The sequence below is a fragment of the Channa argus genome, chromosome 5 (genome assembly GCF_033026475.1).
Source record: "Channa argus isolate prfri chromosome 5, Channa argus male v1.0, whole genome shotgun sequence".
NCBI classification, from domain to species: Eukaryota; Metazoa; Chordata; class Actinopteri; order Anabantiformes; family Channidae; genus Channa; species Channa argus.
In genome coordinates this window covers 8,301,137-8,327,216 of record NC_090201.1, presented here as the reverse complement: position 1 = coordinate 8,327,216, position 26,080 = coordinate 8,301,137, and the positions used below count along the sequence as shown (strand labels likewise).

The window sequence follows — 26,080 nt, the reverse complement described above, 5'->3', positions numbered from 1 at the left end:
CCAATAAATATTTTTCACAACTGTAGTCATGCAATTACCCCTACTGCAGTAGACAATCCGCCGTGATAAATGACTTGCACTTGCTATTTGTATAGAGGTCCTTTCCCTCTGCACATATTTTGCAGTTCAACAGAGAAATGCCCAAAATACATATTACAATAACCCATATGTGGAATTTCGGGCAGTGCCACTTACCTCATAATGATGCCATTACTATGAACAAATGCTATGTGTCTTGTTAGTATCTAAACGCTAAAAAATCTTAAGTAAATCAGCCCTGAAGTGGAACCTGGGTTTTATTAAGCTGTCTGCTCCCTTCCAGGTTCTCAATCCAATGTTTTCTGTCTCTCAAATTTCTTCCTCCACCTAGTAATATAGGCACTTTCATGAAAATATATATGCTCTGCTTCCTATTCAGTTTATCTTTGTCTCCATTGTATCCAGGGCCACGGAAAGCAGCGCCCCAGGCGGTGGAGCCCAAAGGCAGCGGTAAGACTGGCACCTCACTGGCTGACAACCAACCTGGATACACTATCATAAAGCCGCTGCTGTAGCTGGAGAGGACACTGAATAAAATATAAAGCTGAGGGTGGAAATATTCACTGTATGTATTGGCCAGTTTGATGTGTGGGAAGAAAGTAGAACAGAAAATGTAGGGGATGGAAGAGAAAGCTGTGTGGGTGCATACAAATGTGTGTTAAATCATTTCTGTTCATGTTCAAGTACAATGGTGAAGATTTGTGCTACAAGACTTTCAGTCACTTCAGTACATGACTTTGTGTGAGTGTGTGGGGGCAAAAGCCCATAATGTAACCAAGGATTAAAAATAAATAAATAAATAAAAAATTTAAAAAGTGTGCAAAGCTTGAGAAACTGAGTTCGAGAGGTTGTGAAACAAATTAGCACGGATGGCTGCCATGATGAAAAACTGAGCGGGCACAACCACTAAGCTCAAAAAACAAAGCCTTCCACACATAAGCAAAAAAAAAAAATATAAAGACACGATTAAACTTGATAAAACTTCAGCCCTGATTAACCACAGCCACTTGCACATTGTGAATCAGGGCCATAGAGCAATGCGGAACAAATAAGACAAATAAGGTTTCACAGTGTACAGCAGTACATTTACACAGAAATTACATCCAAATCACAGATTAGAAAATGCTAAATCTAACTCATTATTAACTCTTATATAACAAAGAATTAGGTTATGTGCAAATCTATACATCATGAGAGTGCTGGTGCAATGAGGCAATGTTATGACCATGTGGTCAAACAGAACTCCCTATATATTCCAACAAGCCTTGTGTATTGCTAAAGAAAAAAGTTCTGCATATAATGCAATTAACAGGGCAAAATACTTAAAATATTACTACCACAACAGACCTAAAGTACAGCTACAATGCAAACTCAGCAGTTCATCTATCACATAGCTAATTTCAAATTCTGTATGTTTAAGTGACAGCCTGCAACTTAAGTTAGCACTAATATACAGCTAGAAATAAATTCTCAGTGCTTCTCCCTGCCCTTTGCCTCTCTCTGCTCTGCAACGCCCTGCTGAATTCCAACAGGCTCTTTGCAGACTTTACAAATTACAATAAATGAAAATGCTCCAAGATTTACTGATCAAGTAAAAGCAAGTGAAAATCTCTGATTGGTTAAAAAAGTTTGCCTCACTTAAAAGCATCTCTGCACTTCTGCCAGTGCTGTTCAAGAGGCTTCAACAGCACCTCTACTCATTAAGACATGTTTTGTAGCATGTTTCTGGTGAAGAAATATTAAGAAAAAGGTTTTTCTTTAAGGAACTGGACTCTGTCCTTCACATTGACACAACATCAAGTGGGGAAAACTTGAAGTTTTTAGCATCAAGTGCAAGAAGTGTGTCGGAGTCTTGTTTATTTAGGTCCTTCACCAGTTTTATTTCTTTAGGGAAGCTCACATGAGCACAGCTTCTTGTGTTAATACAGCATTTACACTGCTGATTCATAAACTTGTTTTGTGCTCAACGCAAAAATGTTAAGTGAAATCAAACATTAATTATTATAGCTGTATAAAATACATGGCCTTTGTGTGTGTGTTTGTGTGTCTCTCTCCCTTTTACTCACTCAGTCTCTTTGCAGCCTCCAGGGCTTCAGAAGCCGTGTCGGCCACATAGAAGCGCTGGACAGCCACGCCACTCTCCTGCATCAGCTTCTTGCTCTGGTACTCTTGCAGATTCAGCCATCTCCTGGGACTCAGCCAGGTGCGCTGCGAGGGAGAAAGGGAAAGAAAGAGGCAAAATAAGTAAGTGTTACTTGTAAGTTAACACAGTGCTATAAGGTACATATCTCAAGGGTTCCATCACACTTAATGATAACAATTTTTCCTCTTCAGCTCAACAGCTCACCAAGCCGCTGCACTCAGTGCTGAGGTGTTTTACATTACACAACACCAAAATATGTCTCACACCTGCCTCAGAGTGCACAGGCTACATCCTCTTTTCCTCTTGCTTGTCACCCCCTTAGTGAGTTTCTCTCTCACTCTCTCTCTCTCATAATGAGGCAGAAAGCTGGGCCTGAGCTGTAGCTGTTTGCTCCATCAGCAGACCCAGGCCCTGTCAGCTCCAGCTGTTGTTGCTATTAAAAAGAAATTGCCTTTTTAATGTGACGGAGGGACACAGGCTGCGTTAGAGTTAGAATCCCTGTGCACCGCTACACAGTGCTGTGTGCATGTATGTGTTCGTGCATGCAAATGTTTTCACTAGAAAGATCTTCAGGGAGTCGTTAAGAAGAGAAAGGCTATTAAAGTAAAGGGAAAACAAGGATTGTGAGGTAAATTATGGTTCAGTGTGCAAATGTTGCTTCAGTGTGAGTATTTCAGTTACCACTGAAGATTAAACCAACATGATAATAACTTCACAATTGCACTAAATTATGTTGCTGACAAGTCAAGTTAAATGTACCGGAGCTTTTATTCACGTTTACATCCATGATGGTTAAACAAAACCTTGGTTATTCAAGGTCACCTGCATGATGCATGTCCAAATGTAATGTAGAAGAAATCTTGATGTTCCTTTATAGTATATTTTTATGATATACCACCACTGCTATATGCTACCAGTAGTAGCACTATCTTTTATCAAAATAATAAAATCCAAAACTTCATCACACCAAAAGTGCTTAGGTTGCATGGCTGATATACTGTTTCTAACAATCTTGATTTGAAAAGTAGTAGCAGTAACATTTTTGTTTTTATCTAAATGATCTGATGGAAGACACAAGATGTTACAAATGTTTTGGCTAAACATGTTACAAGTTGAATGTAGTGTACTGTGTAAGATAAACTTAAGTACCATAACATAGTACCTTGAATTCAAAAGATATAATATATCTAATATGAGGTTCTGTGTTGTAAAAGCACATAAAAGTAGTCATATTTAAAGAATAGTGTTTTTTCCAAAGTAATTATTTTAATGTGACCAGAATAATGAAAAAGACATTAGAACTTTAAAAATTTTTTATAAACTATTCATCTTTTCAATTGTTTTCAAGGAGAAAAAAGAAACATCAAATATTTTGTTGCTCCCAGCCTTTTAAGTTTCTCTCTTTATTATCATTATCATTAAAAAAAAAGCATTTTAAGTAACCACCTTTTCTTTGGGAAGCTGTAAAGGACACTTCTTTCAAATTACATTTAAGAACTAGAACAATTTCCCAAATCTGTATTTATTGATTTATATTCCACATGATTTCCTTGCAAAGGTTAAAAAAGAAACACACACACCAAAAAAAACCAACAAATTCTGTCACAGCCAAGATGATTTTGTGGGCGTGTGTGCATGTACTATATTGTTTCAGGCAGTGATCTCATTCAGTGGTGCATAGCGTGTGACAAGGCCACTCTGTGCCTTTTAAAGTCATTTACTCCATTATTCATGGGCAAGTGAGAAAAGGCAGATGAGGTTCGAAGCAGGGCCCAAGAAACATTTGTATTTCTCCAGTATATTTCAACCATTAGATTCTGAATGGAGTGAATTGATGTTACCAAAGACTGTTAGTACTTACTAGTGATTAGTGGTGGGACAGAAGTGGCTATTCTCTCAATACAGTATATGCATGATAAGCAGTTTACGAGCAGAGCTGGTTGCACAATCAGTGGAGTCCGATTTAGAAAGAGCTCAGCTGCAATATTGGGAAAAAGTGAGAAAGTTTTAACTTCAAATTTCTATGTAACTGTGGCTCCCGTGTGGATTTCAAAACAAGGGTCATTGAAGAATGACATAGCTCACGGTCTTGTGGTTCCTCTTCATTATGTGTGCTGTGCAATGGAAAACATTAATCATTTTGTCTTCACTGTTAAAATATAGTTTCCTGTAGTATTTGGGAACATAGCTGATTTTGGTCCCTCCACACTTTGGCCTTGCCATCACTTTAACACAGGTTCATCTTGAGCTCATTGGGTCATAAAAACTTAAATCCGATTCCAAGTTGGAAAAAAAAAAAATGTTTTGCCCCATAGTCTTATGAACCCCTATTAAACCTTTTATTAACTTTGTTTATTTAAAGGTGCTCTTTTGGCTACCTCTGAAACAAAACAAACAAAAAAAATTATATAAATGAAACCGATGATGAAGAACTGTCAGCAATTGATAAAAAATTATCAAATTAATTACATGCTACATGATTAATTACTCAAAAAAAAAAAAAAATCACATTTATCAATTTTGACTACGATTTTAAAAAATATTCAAATTAATTCTGGCAGAAAAGCCTATGAATAATTGACACAGATTTTAAAGTTCAATGTCTCCAATATTTTTTGTAATGACATATGGAATAACGCTCACAAAAATCCAAACATCGTACGACATAATGTGCTGAGGAAATAAATGTAAAAATGCCTCTGCATACCGTCACTTTTTCAGGCACCTTGGAACATGATTTTATTTATCCCTTTCAACTTATCCCATAAGCTTGAGGTTGTTACAGCAACTCGCAGTCCACACAGTATTTGGCACAGTATGCCTGTGATGCTTTTAATGTCATTGCTGATCAATGTTTTCTTTCACCACTGTTAGCCTAATAAGCTTTATATAATTGCTCTAATAGACAAGAGCCAAGCCAAATGTAGAACTAGACACAATCAGCAGTCGGTATTAACTAAAAACACAACCGCATGACTGGTAATCCACAGTTCATGCCAAAACCAACTTTATCTGTGCCACAGCAAACTCTATTACCTACCATTTTCTATTCCAGCTATTGTGAAGGTTCAAATGGAGAACAGACTGTCTGCAGACTTCATTAGAGTTGTTTTTTAGGAGAACAGTACATGTTGATCCATATTGTCTTCTTCTCTGGCATAAATGAATACATTAATGAGGGGCATCTGTAGGTCAAGCCTGCAGTCTTGCCTGCAACTCCATACAATTGATACTATAAGCTTCAGTTATTGCAGATTATATGTGTACATGTAGTGCACGGCCTTTCAAATGTATCCCCCTTAGCACTGTACAGCAAAAACTGATGATATGACTCTCTCACCAATGTAGAGGAGTTCACATGCAGGGCAGCAAATGTACTGCAAGACTGTATAAAGAGTGTATTTAAAATCTGAAAAACAATGTAAAGAACGCACAAAGGAATCTACAAAATAAATAGAGAAAAGTACAAAATTTCGGAAAAATGATTGTGTATGACAATAAGGATTCCTTCTTTTTTGGCTGTTGCTCATTCCTAAATGTCAGCCTTGGCAGAATATTACCTCACAGCCATGACAAATAAAGCCGCAAAACATGTTAACACCGTTTTGCAGACTCATTTGACTGCTGCCAGGTACCCGCAGGGCTTCCTTTCCTAAAACATCCACTTCCCCTGCCATTTCAAACTGTTTGCCTTGGGAAGATCAGCTCTGTTGCCTGGGTGCATGTCTCCATCTGTCAGTCCATCTTTTGGTCTACATTTGATGGAAGAAAATGGCAGCCCTGTCACATAACCAGGTAGCGCAGAAAGTATCATCAGATCACACAATGACTTATTAAGTATGTGGAACCACTCAGAATAAATTTGGATTATTATCATTAAAACACTGTTGAGCCTGCACTTTGATGATAAGTGTGAACAGCATTCTGATCTCTAACGGTTCAAGCCTTGGCATTAAAAACTAATAATAAGCTTTTTCTTTTACACTGGAACACAGGGCAACGCTCAGAGAATTCACACACGGAACAGAGGGAGGTTGTCCAAGTCAAAAGAGATCTCACATGGAGAAACTCGTCTTGGTAAAAGTGAGGGGTCAGCGTGTACAGCAGGTAAAACAAAACAGAAAAATTCTGCTTTGTGAAAAAGTGTTAACAGCGCACATTAAAGCCGCGTGTCAAAAAAAGGCCGTTGCCTGATGTAAATGCTGTTAACATGCTCATTTGCTCGCCTTTAATCCTCCTGAAAATACAGGTTAGAGCAGCATGCTCTAACCTAACCCAGCACTTTGTACTAGAGGGCTCGCAGAATTAAGTCTGGCTAATGTCCAGGCCATCTGACTTGGACATTTGCATTTTCATATGCAGGTCCTCCAGGTAAAGTCCAAAATAAGTTCTGGATGCCAGTGCATGTTTGAAAATGGCTGAGGAAACTAAGTTTGGGAGTCGACAATCCATCAGTGACAGTACATTTTTCTCACTTTTTGCCTCCCTTTTCAAAAGAATAAACCTGCTGGTTGTAGGTAACACAATCAAAATCAATTGTGTGTTGTGATCACAATACAGAGTTAGAATGAAAATTCCAAGGTTTGCCAAATTTTATCATAAAAGATCTATTGCAAGTAGAAGAAAACTCCAATACAGGAACCATTACAGCAATATCATAAAAAGGTTGAGAGTACCTATTCAAAATGATTAGGATTTTCAAACCAATAAAGAATGAAATGGCTCCTCTGTCACCTAAAAAAGGATGTGCAGGATAAGGATGGATAAGAGCTGTGCACACTTCCCAAAATAGTTGCTGCTTACTGGATAAGTCATTTGGGGCTGGAAGTGTCCCTTCAGGCGCTGACAGTTACCATGGGCAAAACACCACAGTGGAAAGAAACCTAGGACACTTTTTAGAATGTAGCACACACTATTAAAAATGAGCACTCTAATAACTATGCTGTTGTATGTAGTTTGCTTGGTCCTAGTCACCTTGTTATGTTATTTTTAATCGTCAACTGTCTATGGATGTTACTGTCTTGTCCATAATTGTGCCCATAATTGTTAAAAAGTTGAGGGACAGTATTTAATGCTTATCATAACACATTTTAAAGTAGGCAGGTCAGTGTAGCTTCGTTCTTTTTGCTGCCATCATCTTCAATTGTTCACCATGAATAAGTTCTCTAGCTTGACTTTAGTAAAACTTATCCACCCACCCACACCTCCCATTTGAACATAGTGATATTACTAGAGGGTGTACTCTATGTTTTAATGGTGTTGTTCTAAATTTCTTGTTTCTAGTTTATATTGTGGGTAATGAAGCTGAAAACATTTTCCACTGTCTCGAATGAGTTCCCCAACTAGCTACCTAAAGCCAACCTCTTGTTACACTTGGGCAGCGAGTATAGAGTGTGAATGATGTGGGAATGCAGGAGAAAAATCTAATCAGAAACAAATTGAAATTTTTTACTTGATGCTTTTGAATAACTTCTGAATCATTATTTATAGTCAGCATATCTGAGGCATGTAATTGTTTTACTTCATACAAAGAGCATTAAACGCCATTTGGTTAGAATAATTTGCCTTCTTTGTCTGTGAGCATACAGGTCATTACCAACTGGAAAGCACAAACAAATATAGCTAATAATAATAATAATAATAATAATAAATGATACATGAGTGGAGATGTACAATTCATCATTTATCAATGTTCGTGATGAGAAATTATGAACCGATTATGTGAGCAATTTAAGTAACTGACGATGTTGTAAATACTGTGTACATTTTTAAAGGTCTAAAATATGACATGACTGATAAGCTGTATTGATTGACCTTGCGAAATACTTACTCTTGTGTGAGAGTGACATTCCTTTACTATGATTTAATGTTGGCCAGTTGCTACAATCTCTGGTTTTGACAAACAGCAGTTCTATTTTCATATATTTACTATTATTATGTTGTGCTGTGAAGGAATTCTTGACTACTGGAATTCCTAATTAAAAAGATGAAGTGAGGCTTGATATTACCACAGCTGTTTGCTGAATCTGTCATCCCAAAGTAAAGCAATGCTGTAATATAACCAGCATGCTGACACGTCTGGTTCTACACCATTCAGAGGTAAAAACAGAGTAACTTCCCTCCTTGCGTCATTGCTGCTTAGAGTGTTGTACAAGGCCAACATCTGCCATCTACACAAAAAAGGCAAGGGATGAAAAAGACCCTCCAAACTATAGACCCATTGGTCTTTAAAGCTTCAACAGAAAGGTTATTACAGAGGTCTTTGCTAATAGGTTAACTAAACACTGTACATCTAAAATCCACCAGATTTAGTAGATTTGGTTTCGTATTTTGTACCATTCGACCATTTTATGTCCAATGGCTTCTTGTGTCTAGCAAAAAAAATTCAAAATAAAATATTAAAACAAAAAAAGATATTTCTTTAAATAGTATTAAAAAAAACAGAAATATTATTGGTTTGCTATAAAGAAAGTGGGAGGATATATTTTTAGTTCAGTCATAGAGATTTGAAATTCATTTAATGCACACTTTGGAGAACATTACAATGCATTGAAGATTAAATTTACCAACTTTCATAATCTTGCTAAGTGTTCATAAAATTAATTAACTAATAGTAATTGATTAATTACTATTAATTAACGTCCATTTAGTGTTTTGCATTGAAAGTCAATTCTGAATATAGCTCTAACATGTGCATCTGACTGGTTTGATAGCAATGTCAGCTAAGGTTACTGGGTACCATGTTCACAGTCATTTCCCATATTATACAGCCAGACAAAGTTGGACTAGAGGGTCTAGGTTTACAAAGAGTGTTGCAAAATTATCAAGGGGTATACTGCAATGTTGAGGAATATTGACAAAGGAGCAAAATAATTTCATTACCAGTAGCTTGTCCAATTAATACATATCAAATAAATATCTTTATAATAAACATATATAAATAAATCTCTCCTGATTTTCTCCTCCAAAACACACTAATTCAAAATCATCTTCTATTAACCATGACCACTGTTTTGAGTTGTAACTGTTTTTGTCACTCATAGTCCTACTAAATTCTATCAGATAGTCAAATGATAATACTCCTGAGGAGCTGACAGTAAAAGAATAATCCTAGCGCAACACTGCTGCCCTGGAAGAAAGCATAAAGTTGCAGATGGCAGTACAGCAGCAAGGCAGGCAAGCAGGCAGCTGGCCCACCATCCCCAGAGACACTCTCTCTACAGTAATTATCATCAGCAGCACTCTAGAGACAATCCTACCCAGTCCTTCCACCTAACTACTGCTGTACTTATACTTAATACACTCACACAAAGTAGATGAGAATAGACACACATGGGATGTGCAGTGCATGCTGGTGGCACAAACAATGCTGTGTGCTCTGACATGGGCCCTAGATGGGATAAAGTATTCACAGCAAATTCTTCTACACACAAAAGCACTCAACATCTTTCTTATGAATGCATCCCAGTGAAAAGAAGTGGGACACAGTGGCAAGAGAGAGTGGGAGTGGTGACAATGATAAACAGCAATATTCTCTATTAATATATAGTGATGAAGAGGAACAAGCCAAAGAAGATATTTAGGGAACATGTCTCATTCATTCTATAAATCAAAACAGACAGGCTTCATTGTAGCACTAATGCCATACAACTTCAAAAAAAGAGAAACAAAACTACAAAGTAGAAACTATAAAAATTGAATTAACATTAGTAACAAGGCCGTGTAAATCAACAGACAAAGCTTAGACTACTATAGCTTTCCAGTTTGCAATAAAATCAGCCATTCTGAGGGAGCACTTGGCTCACTGTCAAAACACCAGAGGGATGTTTCAAAAAAAGGCACACAAAAAAATTTACCTGGCCTCCCCTTTAGGTCAGGGACACATGAATTTCCAGGAGGTAAAAATATGCCGTGACTAAAACCATGACGACATGCAGCATTAATAGTACAACACCAATAACAGCCCATCTTTGTATCCATTTTTTTCAAACTTGGCACAGGAGAAAGAAGCTGAAGTCTGTGGAAGCACTTAGTCCGTGAAAGAATTTTGCTTCCAGCAGGCTTGCAGCAAAAGTCTTGACATTCAGCAGGTAATCACAAAATGTCACAGCAATTCACAGTGGCAGAGGTGGATACTAAATTTTTCTTTCTTGGAAAAGGGCTTTCTGTTTAAAGGCAAAAACAAAATTCCTACTTTGAGTTAGCCATTTGTGATTTTGATTAATGTTATAATCCAAACTACTCACACAGTGGGGTACAAACTAGTGTGATCTTCAACAAGTGCAATTAAACATGCTTAATTCGGAGGTTTCATCACGTTTATGATGATAAACCACTGAGTTTAACATAAAGAACAGTGTACTGGAATGAAGATGCGGTCTCCAAAGGATAAAATTATACTTCACTTAGCTCCACACTTACTAATATGCAAGTTAGTAAGACAAAATTATTAAATAAAACCTAATAATTAGAAGATGCCAAAGTAGCCGAATTATTAAATATATTTTTGAAAATGTAAAATTACATTTATTTAAGATAAATATTTATTTACGTAGTCTAAGTTGTGTTTTTAAAATTGACTTAATTTTGCCATAACTGTGTTGACAGTGAAACTGCAACATTTAAATAGCTGTAACTTTCAGTAAAAGTTAAGTTTACATGATTCCTTGTGCAGATCTTTCTTGAAATTGTTCTGTATACACAGAAACCCGCATTAAAAACAATGCAGCACAGTAACACAATGAAACTATGTGGTGGAAAAAAGGTAAATGCAGTGAGTACATGAGAAAAGTCCATGAACCCATCTTAAGATGTCAACTCAAAGGCATTTTAAAAAACTAAATTGTGTTGAATGCATGAGTAAAAAAGAATAAAGGAGCTGTTGGAGTAGCTGGAAGACTGAAAACTGCTGAATAAACTATGTTACCATACGGCTGCTCTCAAAGCACTCAGAGTAGCAGTGCCCTCTCACAAAGACAGAGAGGGGACAGACAGCGCTATAGCAGCAGCTGCATCAGATTGCCAAATCCTTGTCGCAGCTGTACTGATCCACGAGTGGCACTGAAGGACAAAATGGTAGTATAGGCAATGCTACTCTAATGGTCCATATGGTATTCAGCACAGCATCATGCAACGTTAGGACTTCTACTCATAGGCACACAATTGTCTAATCTTTGGTTGGTTGAGAGGCGCTTGCACAATGTCAAACTCCACTGGTTGTGAGAAGTGTCCTTGCAGTGAAGGGATGTCAGATTTAGGCCACTCTGCAAAGTCAAGTTGAAACATGCCAGTAGTTTGTTGTTTGCCCTTCTATTAAACTTAAAGAGTCAATATCCTGGGGCTAATTTAAAACAGTTGTCTTTATCACTATGAGAGAGTGAAACAATGTCAAAAAGTCACCATTTGACAGAGTAGTTTTGGATCCCTTGGAAATTTATTAGAGCCATAAGCTTTAATTTACAGGGGAAGGTTACAAAGGAGGCAATCACCTTTGATCGGGCCCATAAACAGCAGCCAGTCAATGCTACGCTGCTCATCAATCTGTCACTCAAAAATTCAAAGGGCTGACACTGCAGGTCAGAAAACACATTTGTTTCTTGAATGAAAGTGAAAGTAGACAGAATCCAGCCAATGGTGTGTCACGATGGGATTCAGGCCTGGAAGCTGGTAGCACAAACGACCTGTATATGCAAGTAAAAAAGTCTGCACTTGGCTTTAACAATCCAGTCCAGGTTATGATGTAGTTATCCCATGAATCTCAGGCATGCTAATGCAGGGCAATAATCAAATGCCACAGTAATTACTTACGGGTTCATAATTATAATGCATATGATAACATGTGGTTAACTGCAATTCTTTGATTACTCAGCATGTGATTGTGAAAGCAATTTATTGTTAGTGGCTATTGAGTGAAATCTCTAAAATGACTATTATCCTAATTTCAATTATATTATGCAGTGCAAGTACAGGGTTTGGCACGATTTTACAAACACCAACACTGCACATTGAACTGAAACAATTTGTTCACTGAAAAAAATGTAATTGGCAATAATTTTTAGATTAGATTAGTTTTAGTCAGGAAATTGGCTGAATATGCTTTTTCAGGCCTTGTTTGCTTGGTTAACTGACATTGCTATAAGAACTGCTGATAGTATACACTATAATGTTTCTTTATCAGAACACAAACCTAGTACAAATACAATGTACATTTAGCTAGTACAAATGTTCTTTCATCCTCCAAAGTATTAAGAATCATCAAAGAGTGTTTCTTTTTGCCATTTCAAAATAAAGGGGTACTGACTATTACTCGTGACTTTGACTGCATAGAGGCCATCGGGATTAACAAGTCTAAAAGACAAAAACGTGGTTTAGGCCATTAAATGACAATTTCAATGTCAATCCATCATTGATTTCTAAGAAAGTCTATGCAACAATAAAATGAGGATGTTGTTTTCATCACAACTTAAACAAAAGGCACAAGTTTAAGCAGCCATATGGAAAAATCAAATGATGTGGCCTGTGTGACACAAAAACAGGAGATTCTTACGGGACTCCAATAAGAGAACATCTGCGAGGCTCCGCTTTAGCAGTGTTTAAAATACTAGAAAAAAACAAATAGAAAACAATGTAGTAGAAAAATGTAACAAGGTTTTTAATTTGTCTAATACATTGGATTCGGACCAATGACATAAGAAATAAATGTCATTCCCCTCAGCTGTACTTTGCCATAAGTGATAAATCATTAGTCAGTGAACACAATTAATATTATACATGTTAAACATCCATGTCAGCATTTTTATTGCGAGCACGTTAGCATGCAGGCATCAGCGTTTAGCACAGTGCAGTGCAAAGTCTAGGCCTCACAGAGCTACTGTACTAGCAGACTCTTACTAGGGCTGCAATTAATGATTATTTTAGACATTAGTTAATCTGCTGATTAGTTCTTCGTTAATCAGTAAATCATCTTGTCTATTAAAAAAAGACATAAAGCATTGAACATTACCATAATACTTCACAAGGTGGTGTCATGAACTATTTTCTTTTGTCTGAGTCAAATTTGGTAAAAGACCTAGAAAAAGAGCAAATTGTCCTACTTCATAATGTGGAGACATCAATGATGTGACATTTGTACTTTAAAATGTCTTAAATTATTAATGGATTATCAGGCTACTTGATTTATAGTGAAATTATTGTTGCAGTTCTCAGTCTTATTTAAAGGTGCAGCAGGTAACCAAAAAAAGCATTATTCAAATGTGTTACTTCTGCTCATTGTGATAACTTTTTCTGGGACTTTAATCGGGACACTTCATCTGATGATCTGGGTATCTTACAGATCCAATGTAAGTATTTACATAACATTCATGTTTTACCACATTGGGGGAAATTTCATTGTAATTTGCACTTCTGCAAAAAATGGCTCCTAAACGACACATTTTTCCTCATAAATAACTTTGCCTGTATAAAGCAGAGCATTATGTTCCAAACTGCTAACAAAAGTGAATAGACAACTGGAGTTTCCAGATGCACTGAATATCTCATATTATGAAACCGTATTCCCACATGTCTGGTGAGGTTAAAATCCTCATTACTTGGCATGGCCAGACCCTAGCCTCTTTGAAATGACACTGTCTAATTAGTGACGACAAATGACTCCAGAGTTAATTAACCCAAATGCTCCTTAAGGGGCATTATCAAATGTTTAAGAAATTAACAGATTGCCAGTTCACCAATTCTATGTAATTGATTTGTTCCCATCCAGGATATGAACTCTCTCTTACTTCCCTATCCATTTGACTAACCACCCGGACACACTTTAAATGGAACTTTATAGTGTCCACTTCCATGAGCACAGGCTAAATCAGAGAGAGCAGTCCTTACAGTGACTATGAAAATCATTGCCATACTGAATGCGGCAGAATGTTTTTCTGCTAATGAGGCGGCAGTTTGCTATTTAGCTGCAACTCATAAATACAGGCTGTCTCCCAATTAGACAGGCACTGTGTAGTAATCCATGATAGAGGTGACATGCAGTAAAGGAAAAGGAGGAGGAAGAGGAGCAGAGTTGATTTGGATTTTCTGCATAAACAGGCCTGTGTGAATCATAGGCATATTTTCACTTAAAGCCAGCCATGTAGCAAGAGCATGCCTCATGAAGCATTAGTGGGCTAATTCAGAAAGCCATCCAGCTTGGTCTCCTTTAATTAATAATGTACTTGAGTGTTAATGGCAGATGTTCCTCTCCGTCCTCAACTTTGGCAGTGCCTCCATAGATTTGGATGAGAAGTAATGGCAAGAACGGCAGGGATGTAATACTAGCAAAACCTGAAGCCACTTTAACATTTAGTTTATATTTCGCTGTAAATCTTAAGATGTGTCGTCCACTTTCTCCATATGTCAAAAATAATGTTGACTCCGCTACAAAGTAAAAAAAGGGTCATATGGCAAATCATGTGTATTGCACAAATTATGTACTTTTTGCTCTCATTACTGCTAGAGTATAACCCATTTGTATCTCCTTGTACCGTTGCTTTTCAAAAGCAAAGGTCATTCCAAAACCATTAGAGTATCAAGTCTGTTAAGGAGGTGGGAGTAGAACAGAGGAGCTGAGCCAGAGGTGGGAGCAGTAGAGCGTGGCACCAGGATTTAGATCAGTGAGATCTGCATCACTGGCACGTCTTTAGGCAGGGCAGGTCTAATCTCCTGCAGACAGGCTTAAGAAAGGAAAACCTGATGGTTGTGTCTCTACAGATAGAGGATTTCTTTAATTAGCATAGTTAATAAGTGCTGGTGTATGGAGTCTTATTCAAAGGTGTTGAGTCTAAGGGAAAGATAACATAATAATATGAAGAGGATGCACAACAATGTCAAAGTTTATTCACATACAGTATATTTCCAACTCCCCATGTATGAACTTAGCCATATCCTTTATCTTTCAAAAGCCACAACTCATCTCAGCATAAATTGCTATGGTAACAATGGTAATGTACTTCTACATCAAATGTGATTCCCTGGGTCATTTTTAAATGGCAATATTCCTTGCTGAATGGAATCACGTTATGCTTAACATGAAATACCACTTCCACAAGCATCATGGCCTGCATCCCAGAGTTAACACACTAGCTGAAAGATGTGGGAATCTTTGGCAAACCCATGACTCAGTTCAAATCTCATTCTTGATCTTCTGATTGTATTCAAAATTATTCTTGATTTTAACACGTTTTGATTATATAAAAAGAAAGAAGGCCATACTATTTTGGGTTTTACTCTAGTGTGCTCTGATCCTTTGCTGACTTTGCTGAATATGAAATCTAAACAGTGAAACTAACTGGTTTAAGGTTTGTTTAATGCCTGTAAGCACATAATGAAATGTAACTGAGATTATAAAAATAGGACTTTCTCTACATTTACTTAAAATGTTTTTTTAATTGAAAGGGTAATTTACTGGCAAACATCCATGCTCAAATGTTTATGCCAAAAGCAGAAGTTGCCAGGTTATATTTACAGCAGTGGAGGACAGCCTCTGCTCAGGAGTCATCTTTATAAAATGCTGAAATAGGTTAACATCCAGCTAAAACGCCTGGGATTGCATCAGCAGAATACGGTTGCTGTTTTTGCAGAAACAACAGGTGCCTTAAAATGTTCCATTTCTCTTATATCCTGTATTCACATCTTACACACTCCCACGTTAAATAAAAGGAAGACATACAAGGAAAAGATAAGAAGTGAGAGCAATCGAGGAAACTGTTTTTTAGAAAAATGTCCTTTCCTCTAACCGCATATCTGAGCGACATCAGTTTTGGATCAGCTGTCAAGCTGTAGGAGTAAAGAGTCTATCTGCCTTTGGCGTTTGCATTTGCAAAGATATTGTGACGTACACTCAAAATAATAGGGGGGAACAGTTGCTCTAGACAGTGCAGCATTGTAATGATGTGCTTGACAAAAAATGTTGACAAAAATGTCCAAATGTCCTCTTATGTCCATTTTAACTCATCATATTTTCAACAATCCCCATAAAGAGACTAAAACTGACAATGAACTGCATCTGCTGTTGTAACTTGCAACCTGTTAAGGGTTCACCTTGCCTCTCGTCCAGTAAAAGTTGAGATATCATCCAGCAACCCAGTGACACTTAACAGGATAAGCTGTAAAATACAGTAGTCATATGCAGTCTCCCCTCTGTCCACTCTCTACGAGCAAGGGTGGAGCTCAGCTGCTCCACGTGCACAGAGCAGACAGGAGAAAGGACAAGTAGCAACACATAACTTGTTGCTTTGTGCACAATAGAAATAAAAACATTATTTTTTAGCGCACAGGTTAAACAAGCACAACTCTCATAATAATGGTAATATCAGCTTTGCCCCTGTTCTTCCACTAACCAATATGTTAACTACAGCTAGTGTGTTGGTGAACTGCTTAAGCAAAAACTGACAGTACTTAGGCTACTGAATGCTGATCATTCATCCCAAGGTGTTACAAATCTTAAAGCTGAGCAGGTTTTGGCAGACTTTCTCTCTCACAGCAGCAGCCAAACTAACATACTGCCGGAAGCAGGCTACCTGCCCAGCAATAGCAGCAACATCACAGAGAAAGAGGAGGACAGAGAAACAGTGAATGATTGCTGTATTCTTAGGATATGTTCTTATCTTATGATTCCGACGATAATTGTCAGGACTATTTTCTGTTCTTCTATTTAAGGGAGATATTGAGTCTATGTTTTGATTTTACTGTTGCAGTTTTAGAGAAGTTCCTCCACCCGTATATGATCACTGTGGCAAACACTGCCGTTGAACTTTTCTGTACTTAGCCAGGCTTTACTGATATATAACACAACACAGCTCAGCATCAAACACTAAAGCCTCCAAAATGCTCATACAGGTGAATCAGAGCATATAAAAAACTGCACTACACTTTAACTTTCATGAAGAGATGATTTATTAAAGTGGATTTGTAACACCTATTATTTTCATCAGCTAAAGTGGTTTTATCTTTTATCTTTAGGGTTTTATCAAATTTACTTGTAGCTGCTCAAAAACTATTTGTTTAAATATAAATGAATTCTCATCTAGTTCTCGATTCATTTGGTTTGCTTAATGCGAATGTTATTTTATATTATTGAAAATATCTGAAGTAATTTAAGTAACTATCGCATGTACATTTGAGATGGCCATATTCAACTGTCTCTCATTTGTTATTGTTAAATAGTATTTTTTTGGTAATGCAAAAAAAGGCTAAATAAATGGTGAATGCAGAAAATCCAAAAGGCATTATAAATCACCCATCTGCCTCCCTGCTATCTAATGACTGGGTTTGGTGTTGGCCATCATCAAAGCTGACCTGTTCTACTTTGTGACAGCACTAATCAATGCTAGGTAATAGGATACTGCTACTGAATGTTTGTACACTGAGCTTTGTGGAAGAGTGTTAGAACTCAAGTCCGAGAGACCAAATACTTTGTCACATTCACACCCACATTTTTTAGTCATGATGTAAAGCTTCTGGACGAGTAAGATGACATAAAATGACACAAATTCTATGATTAATCAAGATTGATCATGACATCCCATTGTCCAGTCGCCCAACCGCATGAGATGTATTTTTATTTTATTTCTTTACAATTGAGCAATAACACTGAGAGACTGAGATTATCCTCATCCTGAATACAAATATTTAAATGACACATCTTTTGAAAAGAATTTCTACTAACTAATCATACCAGGACTATTCAGTGCAATCACAATATAATTTTTTCCTTCGCAATAATGTGAAATACAAATTCCTACACATTTGGCTCATCTGATATTATACTTCATTTGAAAATTTGCATTTTAACTAGCACTAAAGTTCTACTCACAATCATCCCTTTCTGTTTTGCTCAGCCCTCCCACCCCCTGCTCTGATACAGCTTTGCTCTTTACCCTCTACCACACTCTGCACTAGCCCTTAGGTAGTCATAGTTATTAAACTGCAAATAATAAAGAATGCTAATAAACTTACAAATCAAGCAGATATCATTGCAATTCCCTGGTTCGTTAACAGAGCAAGCCTCAATGCTCAAATTTAGAAGCAAATATTTGCACCACTGCAAGTGATGTTTAGTGAGCCTGTGTCATCAAAGGCTTCCACATTAAGATGGCAGTAAAAACTAAGAATGTTTTTTTCCCCATCAACATAATATTAATTGCACGTTAGCTAGTAAAAATGTTCCTTTATCATTAGAAGTAACAAAAAATGAAATTTATAGTAAAAAATTATGTTATAATGAAAAACACTATACCAAATAGGGATTGCAAATTTTTGCACTGATAAAATTTTATTTAATGCATTTGTAATGCTGAATTCACAGTAACTATTACCTTGATGAAGAAAAATCTTTTACACTTTTTGCCAGAGTAAGAGGATGAAAAGTTTTGCACTCAACCAAAAAACATATGTGAAAAATGTTGCTGACCCTTCATTATGACAGCTTTGCTTGCTTACACTAAAGCAGGTAAAGCTGCACTATGCCACCAGTGTTCTTTTAAGGCAGCAACTGTCTGCCAGTTGTAGAGGCATGGTGTTTAATGTAAAATTGATTTTACACAGATTATGACCCAACAGTCTGCTGGCTTTAGCCCTTCAGTAGGTTCATACAGTGCATCCAGAAAGTATTTTCCACATTTTGTTATGTCACAGCATTATTCCAAAATGGATCAAATTCAATATTTTCCTCAAAATTCTAGAAACAATACGCCATAATGACAACCGGAAAGACGTTTGTTTGAAATCTTTGCAAAGTTATTAAAAAAAAGGCATATTCCAGTCTTTACAACCACCTGGCCAGTACCATCCCTTCAGCGGCAGGAACTGGGAGACTAGTCAGGATCGAAGGAAAGATGAATGCAGCAATGTACAGAGACATCCCTGATGAAAACCTGTTTCAGAGCACTCTGGACTTCAGACTGGGACGACAGTTCATCTTTCTACAGGACAACAACCCTAGGCACACAGCCAAGATAACAAAGGAGTGGCTACGGGGACAACTCTGTGAATGTGACTTAAACATCACTGGAGAGATCTGTAAATGGCTGCGCACCGACACTCCCCATCCAACCTGATGGAGCTTGAGAGGTGAATTTCATTAATGAATTTGATCCGTTTTCAAATAAGGCTGTAACATAACAAAATATGGAAAAAGTTAAGCCCTGTGAATACTTTCTGGGTGCACAGCAGTTAACAAGAGTCAATTGTCCTGAAGTGGGCACTTTCCAAAAGCAAGTGTTCCAAGAATTTGTAGAAGCAGCTGAGAGAGGACATCTGTATAAATGATATACATATATAGGTTATATTTTGAAAAGTGCATAAAAGTGTACATTTGTTTAGCCTCCACTACATCTGTGGCACCTGCCTTAGTTCAGTGGGTGTGACAGCTTAAAATGTTTTGGTGATAGAAAGTAAAACATCCTTATGTACAGTAATTTGCATTCTTGCTCTTGTCCCTTCCGGACCGGCTCCTCGCTCCTTCGAACGGTAACAGGGAAACTATGAGGTCCTTTAAATTGGTGGATCAGAACAATTTCTTGGTAATCAAAGGAGTGAGAAGACATTAAATTGTAATGGAAAACAATTTTTTACTTTTACAGAAGCCTATTTACGGGTGTTTTTATTGTCACAGGCAACAGCCACATTGCTTGATATCACAGTGCACGCTCACACAGTAACACTGCCAACATTGTTTTTATGATACCAAATCCATAAAATCCAGGAGCTGGATTAACCCACTCCAAACTTCCTTACACTGACGGAGTCAGGTCTTAAGAACATGGAAATAAAAGGCACAGGGAATGACCCCAGGAAAACTTAATCCTAACATCTGAATCACACAATGTGTTGGAAGGTCTAATTTCAATGATGATGGCTACGCTAGTTCGACAGCTAAACATAATCTTAAACATACTACACATTTAATGAATTACAGCTGTCAGCAATAACTGAATTTTTTTTCTCAACTAATTTTCAGCATCACTCCCACTTCTCCCTCATTATCCACACCGGAACAACGGCAGAAGTTAAGCTGATAGGAGTGCATTCAGTCATTGCATTCCCTATTTCAGAGCCTGCCAACATTTCCTAATGACTGCAGCCCTTCTAAATTATTGAAAAAGCCTAAGCACCTCACCAGCTACAGAAATGGCTATTAACCTTGGTAAAGCGATATTCAAATCCAGTTAGAGCTAACTTTGTCCTCCAGTATCCCTTGCGGGGAGGAAATGTAAATGTGTTCTTGCTGAGACAGATGGGGAAGCCACCCGTCGTTTGAAGTTCCAGCAAAAGAAGTCGTTGCAAGCAGAGGGCTCTCCACCCTCCTCTGTAAAATATTCAGGACCGAGTCTCATTGAGCCACCTCTTTTCCCAGTGTTTCCCTTCCAACCATGCTAGCTTTCAACACTGTTGGGTTATTACTAAGCAAAAACCCCTTACAAAAAAATAAAAACTTAGCAAACGTTTACAAATTCACAACTGTGCAGCGACAGTGAAAAACAGCCCCAGGATTATCTCGCTGTGCAGACAAGAATTCAGGAGATTTGATTTATGAGAGGGAGAGAGACAGAGAGCAGGAAAAAACACAACATCCCACTCCCCATTTAAGAGCATTCTAGAGCCTAACCATCTGAATATTGTGATGTCCTCTGCACTGTTGCTTACAAATAATTTCAAATTGAATTCCTCAGCTTAGCTGACATGCTGTCAGTGCTGATTTGATTGTTTTGTGAAGATACCTAGCTGTCAATCAGTCGGCACTGATACTGTGCTATAGACCACAGAGAATCCCTGATCATTACTCTTATCACCTGGCCCGAGAGTGAGGGGGAAAGGGACAAAGAGAAGGGAAACGAGACTGACACAAAAGAGTGGAAGGGAATTGGGTACAAAGCCAGTAAGTGTGAGATTAGAAGTTTTGCAAGAGTTTACTTTTTAAGGGCATGCCACTGCAGGTACCACGGAGTAAAACAATATATTCTCAGAGACTTCCAGATTGTACCTAGGTAATGTGCAGGGAAGGTAAGCAAAGTTGAGAAACACTGTACATCTTTGACATCCACAAGGGACAATTCAACAAAAATAGCAAGAACCATAACTATACCTTGTACTAGAGAAACTGTATACTGTATATTATTTTCATAATTCCCATATCCCAAATGCTTATCTTTCAACTACCGCATACCTACAGTATACCTTCAAAATACCTCTCAGCAATGATTTGGGTAACCTTTTGCCCACAGTGCAGCTTTTTGTTGTCATACACATTCAGAGCAGCATCTTATTTTGTATATATTATTATACATTGCCTTATTCTTCAAAAAGATACTTATTCAATTTTTTGAGAGATGACCTACAACAAAATCTGCTTCTTCTGGAGATGTAAATAAAAAAACAGTTAACTGTCAAAGCCTGCAAACGTTTGTCTGTTGTGCACTGTTAAATAAATAACAGTAAAAGGTCACATTCAAAAAGTGTCTTGTTATCTCATTTATCCATATCTTTTTGTTATATTTAAAGTTGGTCTGAAAGTTGAATTGTTGTTTTCCATGCTGAAACAGAAGTTTCTTTTAGAAGGGTTTCGCCTGATTGACTATTACCGAAATAGCTGGCTGGTAGTACAATGCCAGACAAGGAGTGTTTCTGTTGTTTCATGTGATAATCTCATATAATTTTTTTTAAATAATTTAATTTAACCTTTGCTTAGCCAGGTAAAAAAAGACCAGTTGACATAATATAATCTCTTTTTTCGATGATGACCTGGCCAAGAAGGTGGCAAGTTGAAAAAATAAATGTTGATCAGACAACTATTAAGACTAAAATACAGTAAAATAAAGTACAGCAAAAAAGACAAAACATCAAGCACAAAAGACAAAACAAAATAAAATAAAAAACAATCACTAAAAACAGGAGGAGCAGGAAGTAGTGTAAATTGTAGTTAATTTCTGTTTAAAAGAGGATAATGCAATAATTTTCATTTTAATTTAATTTAAATAATTTTTTCATGGGTCTGCAAATCATTCCCTGGACAAGGACCAAAATATGTCAAACCTTTTCTACCTGCTTCAGATCTCACAGTTGGAGAACTAAATTAGACAATATGCATTCTGTATAGCAGTTTCTCCTACAGTAGAGTATTGGGGCTGCCATGCTAACATGACAGGCCAAAATTTAGTAAATCTAGAGATGTCACGTTCACGACACAACCAGTTCTTTTAACATCTCGCAGTTATGCAGGAATACGAGAGCCTGTTGTGCCCACATTTTACTGCCTGTCCTGCAATAAATACATCTTAAAAATATTGCTTGTTTCACTTATTCTTTACATAGAAATTAACAACCAAAAGTGAAGCTGGAGAAATAAATAGCCAAAAATGTTTGTGTGCGCTCAGAACCTCTATTATGCTGAAAACAATTTCTAGGAAAAAGAGTGTCTATAGGCAAAAATGTATTTGCAGGTTCCTTCCGGACTGCAGACAAGGTTCGTTCAGGCAAAATGATCATCTTAAGCACTGGGAGGCATATTAAAGGCATTTTAAATATACTTGTATTGACAGTATGTAAAAAATACAATTTCTGGCATACCCTAGTAAATAAACACAAGAGATCTTAATTTTCAAGATACAGAATTAAAAAACACCATATTTCATTCAGGATTAACCATGTTCCGAGCTCCATCAATACTAAAATCTATTGGGCCAACACATCAAGAGGTGATATAAAAAAGAAAATGTGAGATGAAATTACAAAAACTATACTCTAAACACAGTCCTTGCATGAATCAGTGTTTACAGTATCAGTACATTCCTGCTCTGCCCTTTCAGCATAAGAACATCCATACTACTTACACAAATATTTATACAGACACACTTCTAACAAAGATGTCATCTGATACTGAGAAATAAAATATAAAAGTTACACACAAGCACAGCTTCTAAAATAACATGCCGATTTATTTTATATCTGTTTCTGCTTCAAAATGTTCTAGAGCTTTGAAAAAAATTTATACAAAACACAACTCTGCTTTCTTGTTTTCAGTGTACATTTGTCAATAGAAGGCATGGAGAATTATTTCTTATTCTTTCTTTTGCCTTTGGCAATGGTGGGATTTATTTATCAAATGCTTTTTTTTTTTTTAATGGATGACCATGTAACTCTAATCATTTCCATTGTGTACACAGATGAACCTAATCGGATTATTTCTGTCGGTTTGCTCACAGCTCACAAACAGATACTGGAGGATCAAAGTACAAGAGTTAACCTGTTCACTGCAGCTTTATCTCAAATACTGAAATCAGGAACCTTTAGCCATCATGTTCTGCTGGCAGTGTTCTAATCCAGTATATTTTCCGTTGTTGGCTTTTTAACTATCCTGTAAACATATACTGTATTTTTATGCAAATGACAAACATACAAATCACAGTAAAAGTGATCTAAAACTAGCTTCAAACTTGATAAGCAAATATAAACACATTTGAAAATAGCCTATACATACTAATATCTACAGAATATGGCAACATCAAGAGTGTCAGATAAAAGCTGTACTTAGCACTTTGTATCATTCATATACTAATGCATTATTGACCTATGTAACACAACTAGTTTTCCACACAAAAGTCAGTTAGACAACCAGAAAACTAAAGTTTTCCCAAATTTATGGGTTATAGTAAAGAAATTATTGCCACATCGCCAATGGACTGTCACACGGTTCAACTTTGATCTCTAAGGTCTCTATGTGCTCAGACATGCTAACTGCTAGCAAGGTAGCTCCACTAACAGCTCCCCGAGCCGTTAACTACGTTCAACCGCAGCAAAACAGAATCGTGAAAAAAGGGACAATTATTCTCGGTAATGTAACATGTAGCAGTACCTTGATTTTGTCAAGAAGTATTTGCTTTGAGGTAACTGTCCTCAGTCCTCTTGCTGCAGCCTGACATGCCATGGATGTCGCCATGTTGACACGGAACCAAAGAGAGATGACGTGACCAGCACGGAGGCGCTCATAGGTCAACAGGCGGATCCATAGGCGGAGCTACAGGTTGACGTGCTCACTGCGTGTACGCTGTCCTCAGAGCACGTATATATTCAGTTTAGTGAACAAACCCACGAGGTAAAAACACGGTACAACTGAGTACGTGGAAGTGGGGTTTACATTTTTAAACTTAGCCTTTCAACCCTAACCAGTGGTTAAGTTCAGTTTGAGTTTTTCCATTTTCTGCTACTGCTTCACTACATCTCAGAGGCAAATAGTTTTACTCCACTGATAACAGCTGCAGCAATGAAAGTGATGAAGACATTAATTCACTAATCATAATACTAACATAACTAAAATAAGGCATTCTGCATAAATAGTACTTTTTTATAAAAAAAAAACCAACAAGATTTATTCGGTTCCATGCTTTTTTCTTTACATTTGACCTTTAAAGGTGAAGTTTTAAATGCAGCACTTGTAACAGAGTATTTCTATACTTTCATACTGTTGATCTGAGTACTGCATAATTCTGACCAATTAAAAAGTCAAAAGTCTAAAATTCAGGCTGAACTGCAAAGTAATCTCAACCAACACCCTAAAATGATGTTTTAAAATGAGAAAAAGTTATCAACACATATTTAATATCAACACATATTTTAATATTAGTTGTATATATAATTATATATATATATATATATACACAAATATATACAAACACTCATGTAATGTTCAATCTACTTTTTGTACATCTCACAAAAAAACAACCAAATGAAAAAGTTAAATTCTTTAATTTAGCTGGTGTGTTGTTTAAAGCTCTATACCAAAATTAGCACAAACTGTAATACATACATTTTTGTATGTTTTATAATATATATATCATTACATTGCAGAGAAAACATTGAAACACATTGAAACAATAGATAATTAGAAGAAAATGTACATATGTTAAATGTGCATAAGATATATATTTAAGTTTGTGGTCCCCACTTAATTGAAAATTGAATTGATCAACATGATTACAAAATATCTTTTACATTTCCACTAAAGAATAACAACATGGTGTAAAAGGTAATAATGGCTCTGACGCTTGGAAAGAGATAAAACAATTAACAGCAAATAAAAGTGTTATCTTTTAAAAGGATCAGACTTTACTCATGTAGTGGGGTGGCTGTGGCTCAGCTGGAAGAGTGGTCATCGACCAACTGTGCTGCCACCGTGGACTGTTTAGCAGCTCACGTTTTGTATCCAGCAAGAAAATTGCAACAATTAATATTCCCAGTTCCCAAACAATTAAGTGCAAAGGAAATGCAATGTAACACAGTGATAAACATGCCTCTGGCCCAACGTTTTGTAATGTTTTTAGATAAATAAAGATTCTTGCGCTGTGACAAATTGCAGATTTTAGCTTTTATTGCTTACTAATTACTATTAGGGTTTTTATTTATTCTTATTTTTTACTTTCTAAATGTTTAAACATTCATGAGGTCAATAACCTGTGTTTCATCTAAACAACATATCGGTGTGTATAAATGTAACATTTGTAGTTTGCTGCTAATTTTCATGTCTGAATAACCACAGAAGGTTTAGTTCATCATGCATACAAATACAACCCCACACAACCCCATGAGCTATGGGGTTATTCAGAATGTTAATCTATGTAAATCACAGTAACAGACTTAACAATATATAATCAGGCTGAGAGTGAAATGTGGTGACATGACAAAAAGATCTTCGTCAGGTCAGATTTTTTTAGTAATTGGGGAAAACCAACTTACAAGTTGTCTTTGCAGCTATTTAACACCGTAACACGGTCACAATATCATCTTATATTTCCCAGAGGAGTGGAATTAAGTACTGAAATTGCTCATTTTAATCATTTAATTGAATTGAATGGACATTTAATGCCCCTA

At 36.8% G+C, this 26,080-nt stretch overlaps 1 protein-coding gene across 2 annotated transcripts in view; it reads right to left on the bottom strand.

Annotated features, from left to right (window-relative positions):
- The window catches only part of suclg2 (succinate-CoA ligase GDP-forming subunit beta), a 92,219-nt gene extending 68,025 nt beyond the window's left edge, over nt 1-24,194 (bottom strand). Inside the window, exons 1-2 of one of the 2 annotated variants that reach the window (XM_067504836.1) lie at nt 24,069-24,194; nt 2,106-2,247 (exon numbers count right to left, since the gene is read on the bottom strand). In XM_067504836.1, coding sequence (XP_067360937.1) covers nt 2,106-2,247; nt 24,069-24,152 — 226 coding nt within the window. In that variant the 5' untranslated portion in view covers nt 24,153-24,194. Of the gene's footprint in view, nt 1-2,105; nt 2,252-24,068 lie in introns of both variants that reach the window. The other variant, XM_067504835.1, reaches the window with a different exon arrangement.
- Nucleotides 24,195-26,080: the final 1,886 nt, after the last annotated feature.